This window comes from Lucilia sericata, unplaced genomic scaffold (assembly GCF_015586225.1).
Source record: "Lucilia sericata isolate MDLA Ls3-8-SP2 unplaced genomic scaffold, ASM1558622v1 Contig002987F_arrow, whole genome shotgun sequence".
Classification (NCBI taxonomy): domain Eukaryota; kingdom Metazoa; phylum Arthropoda; class Insecta; order Diptera; family Calliphoridae; genus Lucilia; species Lucilia sericata.
In genome coordinates, this window is record NW_023996624.1 from 7,988 (window position 1) to 21,778 (window position 13,791).

Below are 13,791 nucleotides of genomic sequence, written 5' to 3' on the forward strand. Positions count from 1 at the left end.
TTTGGGCTTTTTAAGGCTTAATTATAGAAGCATTTCAATTGTTATTGTTATGTACATATATAACTCAAAATAAATGCATACATTGTATGTCAATATAACAAAAAGATAGATTTTTTCAGAATTAGAATGATAATTCACAGATACAATGTAAATGTTATACTTATAGAGGTTTATTCTAAAAATAAGCAGAGTAGGAGTAAGCTGGTAAAAGGAGCATTTTGACACATTTTTTGAACCTCATGTATCTTTCAAACCTGTGAAATATTTGAGATAGATGCTTTTAAATACTAGCTATACCCAGTGTGCTTCGCTAACCTGATCGTATATCTGCAATATCAAAAAGTCCGCTTTTAGAGATTTCATGTTATTAAGATCAATATTGTACAAAAAAAATCAGAAAGTACCGTTTGAAGAACGAAAAAGTACCAAAAAGTCCCCTTTTAAATGTTCTAACTTAATAAGGGCTCTACATGCTTAATTACATGCTTCTAGGTTCAATATTATAGAGAATATAAAAAGTACATTTTGAAGAACGAAAAAGTACAAAAATGTCCCCTTTTATATGTTCCCACTTAAGGGGCCCATACACAACACCAGCATGCTGGCACAATCAAATGATTGATTGTGTATGGGGTTGTGGTACGATTGTGCCATCTGATTGTGTGATATCAAAATTAATTTGATATTTTTGTGATTGTACCAGCGTGCTTGAACTGTGTATGGGGAAATTTGCTCATTCAAATACAATTTTTTGGGCAATAATCATAGTTTGTCTATGAAATCTAAAAAATGTTTTGGGAATAATTGTTATATGCCTACGGATCGGTTTCACGCATTCGATAAAGAAAATAGGTCAGTTCTTTGCAAATATTTGTATTATTCGCAACGACCTTTACCACACAAAATTTCTAAAAAATTAATATTGTACAAGCATGCTGGTGTAATATATGGTCCGAACATGAAAGCTTAATCAAATTATTGTGCCAGCATGCTGGTGTTATGTATGGGCCCTTTTACTCCGGGCTCCACGTGTTTAATTTCATGTTTTTAGGTTCAATATTATAGAAAATTCATAAAAGTACCAGTCGAAGTATGATAAAGTATCAATAAGTCCAATTTAATAATAAAACTAAAAACGTACCAGTCGAAGGACAAAAAAGTCCCCTTTTATAGATTCTCATTTACTCCGGGCTCTAGATGCTTTATTTCTTGTTTCTACACAGAGGGAAAAATAAATATACACGTCTGGTACCAAATTAACACCAAATTTTTCAATAACATCCATTGTCAAGTACATACATACATACAACAACAGCATGTAATGTAGACCACGCAACTTTGTCAACATTGCAACAATTCGTTGTGTTCAAAATGCGTTGTAAACAGTGGGCTTACCACTTGGGTTAACATTTAGACAACGGATGTGCATAAAGTTTAAATTGCGACAACGAATTGTTGCAATGTAGACAAAGTTGCGTGGTCTACATTACATGCTTCGGTGTTAATTTGGTTGTATGTATGTATATACTTGACAACGGATGTTATTGAAAAATTTTGTGTCAATTTAGTACCAGGCGTGTATATTTTTTTCCCTCTGTGTAGAAATTCATTGCGCGTTCCTTGACGTGAAAAAATGTGGATGAGAAAACCTTATATATTGCTCCATATTCTAGTTCTTGAATGTATTTCCTAAGAATTTTCCAATAATGTTTACACTTGAAGATGTTGCAACAAGGATCATACTTTTCACTTTCTCTGTCAATGCATTGCATGATCATACTCTCCTTTCAATCCTTTTGGTACTTTTTTCTCCCTATTGAAATAATAAACATTTTATTCCGAAAACTTGCAATATCATAGTGGGAGACCATCATTAAGTATTCATTCACATGTACAAATCAGTACATAGGAAACAATGTTTTATGCAAAAAGTACCCAAAAAAATGTACAATTTTCAATATCCAAAAAGTACTAAATTCATATTTTTATTTTTTCGTTAAGTTATGAAGGTGTCAAAAATATCTTTTGTATGTTCACTGGTTTAAAAGATACATGGGTTGCAAAAAAAAGTACCAAAATACAGATTTTACCCGTTTATTCCCTAAAGGGGCTGAATTTGAAAAAAGTACCAGACACCTGCCCGCTTACTTTTTAAATGAACGACAATAAGCTTTAAACTGTTTTTGTATATTTTCTAGTTTAAGAGTAATGAGGCTACCGAATTTACCCGTTTTTAGCCCTTAAACATTCGAATTTCTAAAAATCCCAATCTCCTGTCAAAATTTCAGCTTTTTAGCTTCAACCGTTTAGGCTGTTCGATGATGAATCAGTCAGTCAGTCAGTAACGTTAGAATTTTATATATATAGTCCCTCGATATATGTATATGAGTAAAAGAAAATCTAAACAGAACCATAGAGAGTTTTATTATAATAAATTTATGAGAGAGGGAAGCGAAGCACCCAGGTAAGTAACCAAGAGATTTCAAAAGAAACCACAGATAATTTCCATATTTTTTAACCTTCTAGCTCAATGTGCAGCCGTATAATGTGAATCATATGCTGTTAATATTGATTCAAGAAATAGATTATAAAAAATGTATTGTTGAGAAATTACCAGCTTATTAATCGTTGAAAACTATATAGTTAGTGGTCATCGAAGTTTCAAACAAAAACCCCAAGAAAATGCTAGACAGATTTAAAATGCTTATATACTTCATAGTATTTACTTTTTACATACAAAATTCCAGTAAATTTGCCTATTTTTGCTATTAAAAAGAAATAATTTTTAATTCTATATTTTACTTAAAGTTGCCCTAGATATAACAACAACTACTTCGTTATTTACTTCTAAAAATTTGAAATGCTACAAATGCAGCAGTCTTTTAGATGATGATTGTAAGAATGAAACAAATGTCATGCAAAAATCCGAATTTATAGAGGAATGTGCAGCGGGAGCCCAGGGCTGTGTTAAACAGTTTGTAATAAGATGTAAGTTAAATAAGTATATGAAATAGTATTTCAGAAATAGAAATAGTATTAAGTATTTTCCTTTTCTTCTAATTAGATGATGGAAAACATGCTACATTTCGTGAGTGTTATTACGGAACTATTAGTTCTTTTTATACGAATTTTGTATGTGAAGGCATTAGCCGAAATCGTCAATACGATGAGGTCCAGTGTTTCAAATGTAAAGGTGACTTTTGCAACAATAACAACCGGCTGACAATTTCAAAACCTTTAATAATTTGTTATATATCAATGATGTTGTTTATTTCTAATATGTTAAGTATATAACTTAAACTTGATTGTGTTTAAAAAAAATAAAGAAGAGATAATACTTATGCTCGCTTACATATAAGGACTTAAATAAGTCATTACTAATAGGTAGTTAAATAAGTTGTTTTGTTTTACATAAAAATAGTGGAACCTGTCATTTATATTTATGTCATTACCAGACTACTTAAAAGTAATGCAGATGGTATGAAGTTGTTATTAAAAAGAAATTTTTGATAAAATTTTCAACAAGTTTAAAGCTATCAGGTTACAATATAAATATGATCAATGTCTGGGCTTCTGACTTTATATATTCATCAAAAACATTGAAAATTGTTTATTGGAGCTATGTACTTACCACATCCGCTTACAAATAGGTAGTTAGATAAGTACTTACTACATTCGCCTGCAAATGGAGTGTCAGATAATTAGTTTTAATTCGAAATCTATGTCAAGGCTAAAAATGTAAGTACTTATAAGTAATGCTGATGATATGTAGTAGTAATTGAAAAGTAAATTGTTGAGTAAGTACTAGTCATTACCATGTAATGGGTAAATATTAAATCAAGCCATAAGAATCGATTAGGTTCTTTCTCTAATGCTCGCTTTAAACATGCCCTATGAAGCTCTGGTTTGATAATAAAGCTGTGGCGTTGATTCGGCGATTTGGTCGCTTTAAGTAGTACACAGAGGAAAACAAAATATACACGCCTGGTACCAAATTGACACCAAATTTTTCAATAACATCCGTTGTCAAGTATATACATACATACAACAACAACAAGTAATGTAGACCACGCAACTTTGTCAATATTGCAACAATTCGTTGCTTTCAAAATGCGTTGTAAACAGTGAGCTTATCACGTTTGTTAACATTTAGATAACGGATGTGCATAAAGTTTAGATTGCGACAACGAACATGACATGTTGTTGTTGCTGTATATATATATACTTGACAACGGATGTTATTGAAAAATTTGGTGTCAATTTGGTACCAGGCGTGTATATTTTTTCCTCTGTATAGAAATTCATTGCGCGTTCCTTTACGTGGCAAAATGTGGATGGGAAAACCTTATATAGTGCTCCATATTCTGGTTCCTGTACCTATTTCCTAAGAATTTCCTAATAATAACACTTGTTTACGTTGCAACAAGGATCAAACTTTTCACTTTTAATACCTTGCATTGATCATACTCTCCTTTCAAAAGTTTGAATCTTATTTTTACAGAATCTTGAAGAATTAAGAAAAATTTAAACTTATAAGACTATTTGAATAGATGCGTTCAGGGCGGTATATGATATAATATTTAAGGTGAGGGCATTAAAAAACGCCTCCCTCTGGGGATTCACTATGGATCCGCTATTTGTAAGCTCACGCAATCTTGAGTGTTCCTATTTAAAACTAATCTAATCTCAAACAGAGAAAACAGATTCGTTTTGATAATCGAATTGGTTATTCGAGTGACTGAAACATTTGATTGACATTATAAAGTATATAAAATACAGAAACTTTTTAAAATTACAATTCGTTTTTAATCTATTCTATTTCTGATTGATCATATAGTTAATTTTAAATTTACTCAAATTCTTTCTAGATATTTTACTATAAATATTGTTATTACCTATAAATCTTTAAATAAACAATTGTATATTAAAAATATTTATAAAACTACGCTACAAAAAAAAAAAATGATTCACATATTGTGGCTAAAGAACGAACGATCATTATAGAAATAAATAAAAATTACTTACACAAAAACTTATTAGTTTAATAAGAAATTTCAAACGGATTGAACGTTCAAATAATACAATCAACAAAAATAGGATTAAAATGCTACTCAAGCTTAAAGTATTAATTTTTATTATTTGGTCATATACATTCTTTGAATATACAAGTAAATTCTTAAATAATTATCGACAAAAATCCACTACAGTTTAACTAATATTTATTCTTACGTTTCTTTCAGATGCCATAGATATTTCAGACGCTACATCTCTGTTTAGTAAAAACATATTGAAATGCTATCAATGTAGCACTTTAGAGGATGACGACTGTAAAAATAGCACATTGGTATTGAAGAATATATCTTTTATTAAAGAATGTAAACCGGACGCCACTGGTTGTGTAAAACAATTTGTGAAAAAATGTAAGCAAAAATCTTGTAATTTCACAAAGTTACAAAAAAATTCTGAAAAAATTATGTTTCTCTTTAGCTAATGGACGTAATGCCACATTTTATGAGTGTTATTATGATGATATAAGTTCCTTATACACGGATTTTGGTTGTGATGGCATCGCCAGAACTCGTCAATACGATGAGGCCCAGTGTTATAAATGCAAAGGAAACTTGTGCAACAATAGTAATCGTTTAACACTTTCAATACATGGTGTCATGTTCTTTACATTTTTGGTATTCGTTATAGTCACTTTTCTATCGAGAGTGTAATTTAGTTTTATGTTAAAAATTTCGAATGTAGTATTTAAAATATGTATGTATGTTTAAGATATATTTAAATATAAATTATTTTTTCTATCAATTACAATGTTTAAATCACTTGGAATCATATAGAAATCTGTATTTATATTACAAAATCTGATTCATAGGCCCCTGAATAAATGGCATACTGTGGTTACTGATTGCTAAAGAAATATATAAAAATAAATAGGAAATTATAATCGCTTGTAAACTACCATATGGTATGGTGGTTCAGTGTCAATATAAAAAATTTGCTGTGATATGGCATGGTCGATTATATGATACCCATCAGGTCCTAGCCCATATATAGGACCTAGCGCTAAGTACAAAATAGTCAAACCCTACCAGAATTTGGTATATTAGTCAATATTTTTATTAAACTTTTTGGCGAATTTAATAACAACACTAATTTGAGATGTAAAAGCCTTAGATTGATTTTGAGAAAAGGGGTATTACTCAATTATGGACTGAAAGTAATCTACAGAAATTAAACTATTTTAATTACAGTTTAATCTCAATCATTACACCAGTGATTTATTGACTACAAGCAAATGTTATGAAGGAAATGTCCTAGTTCCCATATAAATATAAGGTGATTTAGGTCCATATAGAATTTATTCAGTCCGAATTGCAATTAGACAATTCTGAAGGGGTTTTTATATGGGGGCTAGGGTAAAACATGTTCCGATTTCCAATAAACTTAACAGCCGAATTAAGTTTTATCTCTAAAGAACACTAACTAACTAACTAACTAACTACTAACTAACTAACTAACTACTAACTAACTAACTAACTACTACTAACTAACTAACTACTAACTAACTAACTAACTAACTAACTAACTAACTAACTAACTAACTAACTAACTAACTAACTAACTAACTAACTAACTACTAACTAACTAACTAACTAACTAACTAACTAACTAACTAACTAACTAACTAACTAACTAACTAACTAACTAACTAACTACTAACTAACTAACTAACTAACTAACTAACTAACTAACTAACTAACTAACTAACTAACTAACTAACTACTACTAACTAACTAACTAACTAACTAACTAACTAACTAACTAACTAACTAACTAACTAACTAACTAACTAACTAACTAACTAACTAACTAACTAACTAACTAACTAACTAACTAACTAACTAACTAACTACTAACTAACTAACTAACTAACTAACTAACTAACTAACTAACTAACTAACTAACTAACTAACTAACTAACTAACTAACTAACTAACTAACTAACTAACTAACTAACTAACTACTAACTAACTAACTAACTAACTAACTAACTAACTAACTAACTAACTAACTACTAACTAACTAACTAACTAACTAACTAACTAACTAACTAACTAACTAACTAACTAACTAACTAACTAACTAACTAACTACTAACTAACTAACTAACTAACTAACTAACTAACTAACTAACTAACTAACTAACTAACTAACTAACTAACTAACTAACTAACTAACTAACTACTAACTAACTAACTAACTAACTAACTAACTAACTAACTACTAACTAACTAACTAACTAACTAACTAACTAACTAACTAACTACTAACTAACTAACTAACTAACTAACTAACTAACTAACTAACTAACTAACTAACTAACTAACTAACTAACTAACTAACTAACTAACTACTAACTAACTAACTAACTAACTAACTAACTAACTAACTAACTAACTAACTAACTAACTACTAACTACTAACTACTAACTAACTAACTAACTAACTAACTACTAACTAACTAACTAACTAACTACTAACTAACTAACTAACTAACTAACTAACTAACTAACTACTAACTAACTAACTAACTAACTAACTAACTAACTAACTAACTAACTAACTACTAACTAACTAACTAACTAACTAACTAAACTAACTAACTAACTAACTAACTAACTAACTAACTAACTAACTAACTAACTAACTAACTAACTAACTAACTAACTAACTAACTAACTAACTAACTAACTAACTAACTAACTAACTAACTAACTAACTAACTACTAACTAACTAACTAACTAACTAACTAACTACTAACTAACTAACTAACTAACTAACTAACTATAAATGTCAATGCATAATGACCACGGACATTTTAAACTCTGGGGTATTTCGAACACAGGCTTTGCTACATTAAGCCTTTCTTGATAAATGGACTCTTTGAAATCCATGGACTTTATGCCACATTCTTCATGGACATTGTGACACTTTTGTAATTGTCATAACGTCCATGGACACTATGACACGCCACCGAACGTAATGAAGTCAAAAAGACATTAATAAGAAATTCGTTAAAGACGTTTGAAATGTTTGATTGGACATATCAATCATAATACCTAAGCAGACGAAAAAAAAAAACTGTAGAATAACTAGAAATGACTCCCCGTTTTACAAGAGTGTATGCTAAGCTTTTAAAAACTTTGGTAGAAGAATCGTTTGAGATGTATTAGTGAAATATCTTTCGAAAATTACCTGGGAACATACATATTATTAACATTTCTTGCCCATTAAAAAATTATTACGGATGGAGAACGTACAATCATTTTATTTGAAACAACATAATCTAAGCATTACCGATCAAATTGTAAATAACATTTAGCCTTATAAATTATAAAAACACTGCATCACCACATTTTAAAAATAATTTCCCCTCAAGACAAAAAAAAACGCAATTTTACACTAAATACATAATTTTTATAAAATTATTAAATGATTAAATTTAAAGTATTGAATGAATGTATTTCTCTTTTAAAAAAATATCTTAAATAATCTTCGACCAAACCGCAAGTTCTGTATTCTTTGTATAAATTATTATCACGGTTTTTTATTAAAAAAATTTTTAAAGAGTCATTTGTGGTCGAACTTTGCATTATTGTAAGAGTGATATATGTATGTAGAGTATTTAAAAGACCGAATGAAATTAAAAGTAGTCTTGGACTAGTTTGAACAACGAAATATCGAAGACAAGTTATGAGCTAAGCCGTGATAAAGCATAAACATAATTCCCATTTAGTTAAGAATATTTAACATTTTACTAATTGTGTGAACTTTAAGAAACTAAAAAGTGTTACATGTCATACAATTAAATAATGTTACATATATTAAAGGTGCAGGGTGTACGACATTCTTAACAAAAGAAGCTGATAATAGAACAAAAATAGCCTTTATAGAATATTCTATTTGAAATGATCTTAAAAAATGAGTATTTTTTTATGAATATATTATTGATATCATAACTATCAGTTGATTTTATAAACTTTGCTGAGATAGGAGCTTGTGCGGAATAAAATAAGAACAAAAACAAAATGATTAAATTATTAATACTTATAATTGCAATTGCTGAAGGTAAAAATACTTAAACACAAAATAACAGAAACTTAAAACTTAATATTCAAATTTATTGCAGTTTTTAGTCTAGAATGTTATATTTGTGAAAATTTTGAAACAGCCCGTTGTTTAAAACCTGAAAAGTATCAAGATATATTATTAAAAGAATGTGGACGTAATGAAACTAAATGTGCCCTACTGGTGGAGAAAAGTATGTTAACATTTTTCAAAACACATTAAAATCGCAAATTAAGTTATTTTTCCTTTAAGCCACCGATATTTCTCTTATTAGAAAGTGTGTAACCGAAAATTTTAAATGTGATTCGTCAAAATATAATTGTGAAACCTGCGAAACGGATGCTTGTAATACCGGCAATGAAGTTAAGAAACCAATACAAAATGTCGTCACTGCAAATTTGGTTATGTCAAATATTTATCGGATTGGCGCTATTGCTCTGGTGATAACAGTACTGATTATTTGGTGTGTTATCAAAATATGCCAGAAAAAAGATGATATTGATTATGAGGAAGATGATGATTGTGATGAATACTATGAGAATGAGGTATGAAAATAATTTATTTGAAATGTTATCATATTAATTATTTTATATTACAGACCAATATCGATTTGGAAGAAACTAGCATTCAGAAATGCTAAATATGTACATATGTATGTACTTCACCTCTAGATACTGATCTCGATGTTTAATTTTAAATAAATTCTTATTACTAAGACGATTCATATTTGTAATCATTTTATTACTAATGATGATTGTGTATATTAAAAATAAGATATGTAATTATAATGTATATTTAGAAAATGTTAGTGTTGGTTCAAAATGATGAAATACTAAGGGAGATGACAACTGATTAAATCTGTGAAGGGTTCTTTATGGACTAAATATTGTCTATCATATGTACTGCTCCACGCCTTAACCAATAGACAGATCCATAGGTCTATGCATTAGTCTATAGATTGATCTATGAACTATCTTATCGGATAGATGTCTACCAAATCTATGCATAAAGACGTCAATTCTTTGAAGATCTTCTTTAACAGCGTTTTTTATCGACCATTGTATTGTTGTAACGTATTTTCCAAAATAAAGCTTTTAAAGGGATAATTTTTAATATTTCAAAGAGAATTTCATTTTATTGTAACAATGGTCAACGCTTTCACTAATAATAAGGAACAAGACACAATTTTCTGATTTCATCTTTGTTTAAAGAATTCTTTTCCTTCTAATTACTTAAGTACTTTATTTTGTAGTCCACATTTGAAAAACTACTATAGAATGTCCAACTGTATCTAATGTTTCTCTGTTGAAAAGGAAAAATTGCACTTGAAATTGAACGGAAATAGACACAATCAAGGAATTTGTACTAGAACGAATGAGTATGGTGAGTAATTGTGTATATGTGTAGGTTTGCAATACCCAGTAGTTGTACATAAAGTCACGATATTCTCTTAAGTTTTTCTTCAAATATCTACTTTGTAATCGAACAAATACATGTTAACATAGTTCAACAGATAGCTAATTTTGAACTTAGTAAAATCACTCATGTACTACAGTCACACGGAACTGCAGGTTACATACGTAGGAAAACAACCAACATATTGTGCAGTCAAAATTAATTGCATGCCACTCAATTCAAGTACCAAACAATACTACCACCATAATACGCTTTCAGAGACACACAGCAAATACTTAATAAAGAATACGAAAAAAAAAAATCACGCCAAAGGAAAAAGTCATCAACAACATTATGATCTCTTGATAAGGAAAAAACTATGTACAAAATTTGTCCATAGTAGTAGTGCAACGTTCATTCCAAGGGATCTTAGGTTATGATAACTTCCATAGGAAGTTTAAATGTGACTAAATGAAAATAAAGTTCAATAAATAAATTTAAATCTAATACTAAATAAAAAACGATTTTTCTCTATTTTTTCTCTAATTCCACATGAAATTCCACACACATAAGTAAATAGGAAGTGTTGAAGAATTTTGTTTTGAATTTGGACCTCATGGTAAACTTAATTTCCTATCCATTGATATATAATACATCTAATTTGTCATTTTCACTTATAAAATTAAGGAGGAAATATCTAACTTTTCTGGTTTCTTTTCATCATTGTGTTGGATTCGTGACGTATACGTATTACCTAATTTTTGCTTTCCCAATTTTCCCAATGAGATGTTAAATATGTCCTTTTAATTTGTCTTGAGAAAAGAACAAGGTAGACGTTTTATATATTAATAGATGGGAAATTAAATATACTTTTCAATTAACGTATCCGAGGTGTCTAATTTGGTGACATCTGTGTACGCCGCTGGAGGGCCTATGAAGATCAAATTCATTGGAGTTGCAGAATTATGTCTCTCTTTTTTATTTCTATGCCACTGTATGGTTTGATAATGTATGGTGATGTTTTCGACTAAAAGTTCTTCAATCACTAAATCACTAACTAACTAACTAACTAACTAACTAACTAACTAACTAACTAACTAACTAACTAACTAACTAACTAACTAACTAACTAACTAACTAACTAACTAACTAACTAACTAACTAACTAACTAACTAACTAACTAACTAACTAACTAACTAACTACTAACTAACTAACTAACTAACTAACTAACTAACTAACTAACTACTAACTAACTAACTAACTAACTAACTAACTAACTAACTACTAACTAACTAACTAACTAACTAACTAACTAACTAACTAACTAACTAACTAACTAACTAACTAACTAACTAACTAACTAACTAACTAACTACTAACTAACTAACTAACTAACTAACTAACTAACTAACTAACTACTAACTAACTACTAACTAACTAACTAACTAACTAACTAACTAACTAACTAACTAACTAACTAACTAACTAACTAACTAACTAACTAACTAACTAACTAACTAACTAACTAACTAACTAACTAACTAACTAACTAACTAACTAACTAACTAACTAACTAACTAACTAACTAACTAACTACTAACTAACTACTAACTAACTACTAACTACTAAAACTAACTAACTACTAACTAACTAACTAACTAACTAACTAACTAACTAACTAACTAACTACTAACTACTAACTAACTAACTAACTAACTGACTAACTAACTAACTAACTAACTAACTAACTAACTACTAACTAATTAACTAATTAACTAATTAACTAACTAACTAACTAACTAACTAACTACTACTAACTAACTAACTACTAACTAACTACTAACTAACTAACTAACTAACTAACTAACAACTAACTAACTAACTACTAACTAACTAACTAACTAACTAACTAACTACTACTAACTACTAACTACTAACTAACTACTAACTAACTAACTACCTAACTAACTAACTAACTAACTACTAACTAACTACTAACTAACTACCTAACTAACTAACTACCTAACAAACTACTACTAACTACTAACTACCTAATTAACTAACTAACTAACTAACTATTTATATATCTATCTATCTATATATCTATCTATCTATCTATCTATCTATCTATCTATCTATCTATCTATCTATCTATCTATCTATCTATCTATCTATCTATCTATCTATCTATCTATCTATCTATCTATCTATCTATCTATCTATCTATCTATCTATCTATCTATCTATCTATCTATCTATCTATCTATCTATCTATCTATCTATCTATCTATCTATCTATCTATCTATCTATCTATCTATCTATCTATCTATCTATCTATATATATATATATCTATCTATCTATCTATCTATCTATTTATCTACTTCTGATACGTTTTTTATTGAAAACAAAAATTGTTTACGTTGATAAGTAATAACCAGGGAAACCAAAATATGCAGATGCTTGTATTATATGGTGTGTCGTACGGACCCGTGGATAATATATTTATATGTATCAGATTAATTTAAGAATTTGGCATCGAGTTTTCTGGAGCATATTTTTAGTTTTTTAATGCGCCTAAAAACTTTTGAGAGCATATTTTTAGTTTCTCTGGTAATAACTAAAAAAGCTTTAAATATATAGTAAAAAGATTTCTTTTTCTCAATAAATTCTTTGTTTTTTATATTATTTAGTATTTAATGTTGCAGTTTCTTATTTTACATGTTATGGGGATATAGTTTTTATATACAAAAATTTTATTAGGAATGTTAATGTTTTCTTAAAGCTGAGGTGAAGAGAATAAGAAATTAATCATTTATGTTTAACAAAATAATTTTAAAACTAAATAAAGCTTTAGCATATTAGAGAATAGTAAAAAAACAAATTATAAATTTTAAATTGGTTCAATGAGGCTATTTTTAATTTAAAATTAATATTTTATAAATTATACATATTAAAATAAAATATCTATTTATGGCTATTTACAGTTTCATTTATAATTAAGTTAATGTTGTGATATTTTGTTTATATAAAAGTACTTTTATAATATAAATATATTTACAAAAATTAGTACAAAGTTATTAAATAATGTTTGTATGATATAAAAGGTTTAATTAAGGGTGAATTCTTTTTTAAAAAAATAACTTTAAATAATGTTTAATAGCATTTTAATTGGTATTTTGTGTTGCAAAATATTTTCTGAGAATTATTATTGTTGCCATAAACTAACAAAATATAATAAAAAAAATTCCATAATAGA

The 13,791-nt window shown here is 28.3% G+C and overlaps 3 protein-coding genes across 3 annotated transcripts; all 3 read left to right on the forward strand.

The window, feature by feature from the left end:
- The first annotated feature begins 2,630 nt into the window (after window positions 1-2,630).
- LOC119614506 lies at window positions 2,631-3,352 on the forward strand. The gene is made up of 3 exons (XM_037970624.1): window positions 2,631-2,746; window positions 2,809-2,988; window positions 3,065-3,352. Exons 1-3 carry the CDS (start codon window positions 2,683-2,685, stop codon window positions 3,292-3,294), a joined length of 474 nt encoding a protein of 157 aa, XP_037826552.1. The 5' UTR covers window positions 2,631-2,682; the 3' UTR covers window positions 3,295-3,352.
- Window positions 3,353-5,021: 1,669 nt separating this feature from the next.
- Window positions 5,022-5,811, forward strand: LOC119614503. Its single transcript, XM_037970622.1, has 3 exons — window positions 5,022-5,168; window positions 5,241-5,420; window positions 5,488-5,811. The coding sequence occupies exons 1-3, from the start codon at window positions 5,105-5,107 to the stop codon at window positions 5,718-5,720; spliced, it is 477 nt and encodes a 158-aa protein (XP_037826550.1). The 5' UTR covers window positions 5,022-5,104; the 3' UTR covers window positions 5,721-5,811.
- A 3,204-nt stretch (window positions 5,812-9,015) lies between these two features.
- LOC119614502 lies at window positions 9,016-9,928 on the forward strand. Its single transcript, XM_037970621.1, has 4 exons — window positions 9,016-9,136; window positions 9,198-9,329; window positions 9,389-9,681; window positions 9,735-9,928. Exons 1-4 carry the CDS (start codon window positions 9,097-9,099, stop codon window positions 9,774-9,776), a joined length of 507 nt encoding a protein of 168 aa, XP_037826549.1. The 5' UTR covers window positions 9,016-9,096; the 3' UTR covers window positions 9,777-9,928.
- Window positions 9,929-13,791: the final 3,863 nt, after the last annotated feature.

Bases quoted from the DNA above. Each gene is read 5' to 3' on its own strand.
- LOC119614506 (XM_037970624.1), top strand. From the start codon at position 2,683: ATGCTAGACAGATTTAAAATGCTTATATACTTCATAGTATTTACTTTT. The intron at 2,747-2,808 runs GTAAATTTGCCT...TTTTACTTAAAG, and splicing joins TTTTTACATACAAAATTCCA to TTGCCCTAGATATAACAACA. The intron at 2,989-3,064 runs GTAAGTTAAATA...TCTTCTAATTAG, and splicing joins TAAACAGTTTGTAATAAGAT to ATGATGGAAAACATGCTACA.
- LOC119614503 (XM_037970622.1), top strand. From the start codon at position 5,105: ATGCTACTCAAGCTTAAAGTATTAATTTTTATTATTTGGTCATATACA. The intron at 5,169-5,240 runs GTAAATTCTTAA...CGTTTCTTTCAG, and splicing joins TACATTCTTTGAATATACAA to ATGCCATAGATATTTCAGAC. The intron at 5,421-5,487 runs GTAAGCAAAAAT...GTTTCTCTTTAG, and splicing joins AAAACAATTTGTGAAAAAAT to CTAATGGACGTAATGCCACA.
- LOC119614502 (XM_037970621.1), top strand. From the start codon at position 9,097: ATGATTAAATTATTAATACTTATAATTGCAATTGCTGAAG. The intron at 9,137-9,197 runs GTAAAAATACTT...AATTTATTGCAG, and splicing joins TATAATTGCAATTGCTGAAG to TTTTTAGTCTAGAATGTTAT. The intron at 9,682-9,734 runs GTATGAAAATAA...TTTATATTACAG, and splicing joins ATGAATACTATGAGAATGAG to ACCAATATCGATTTGGAAGA.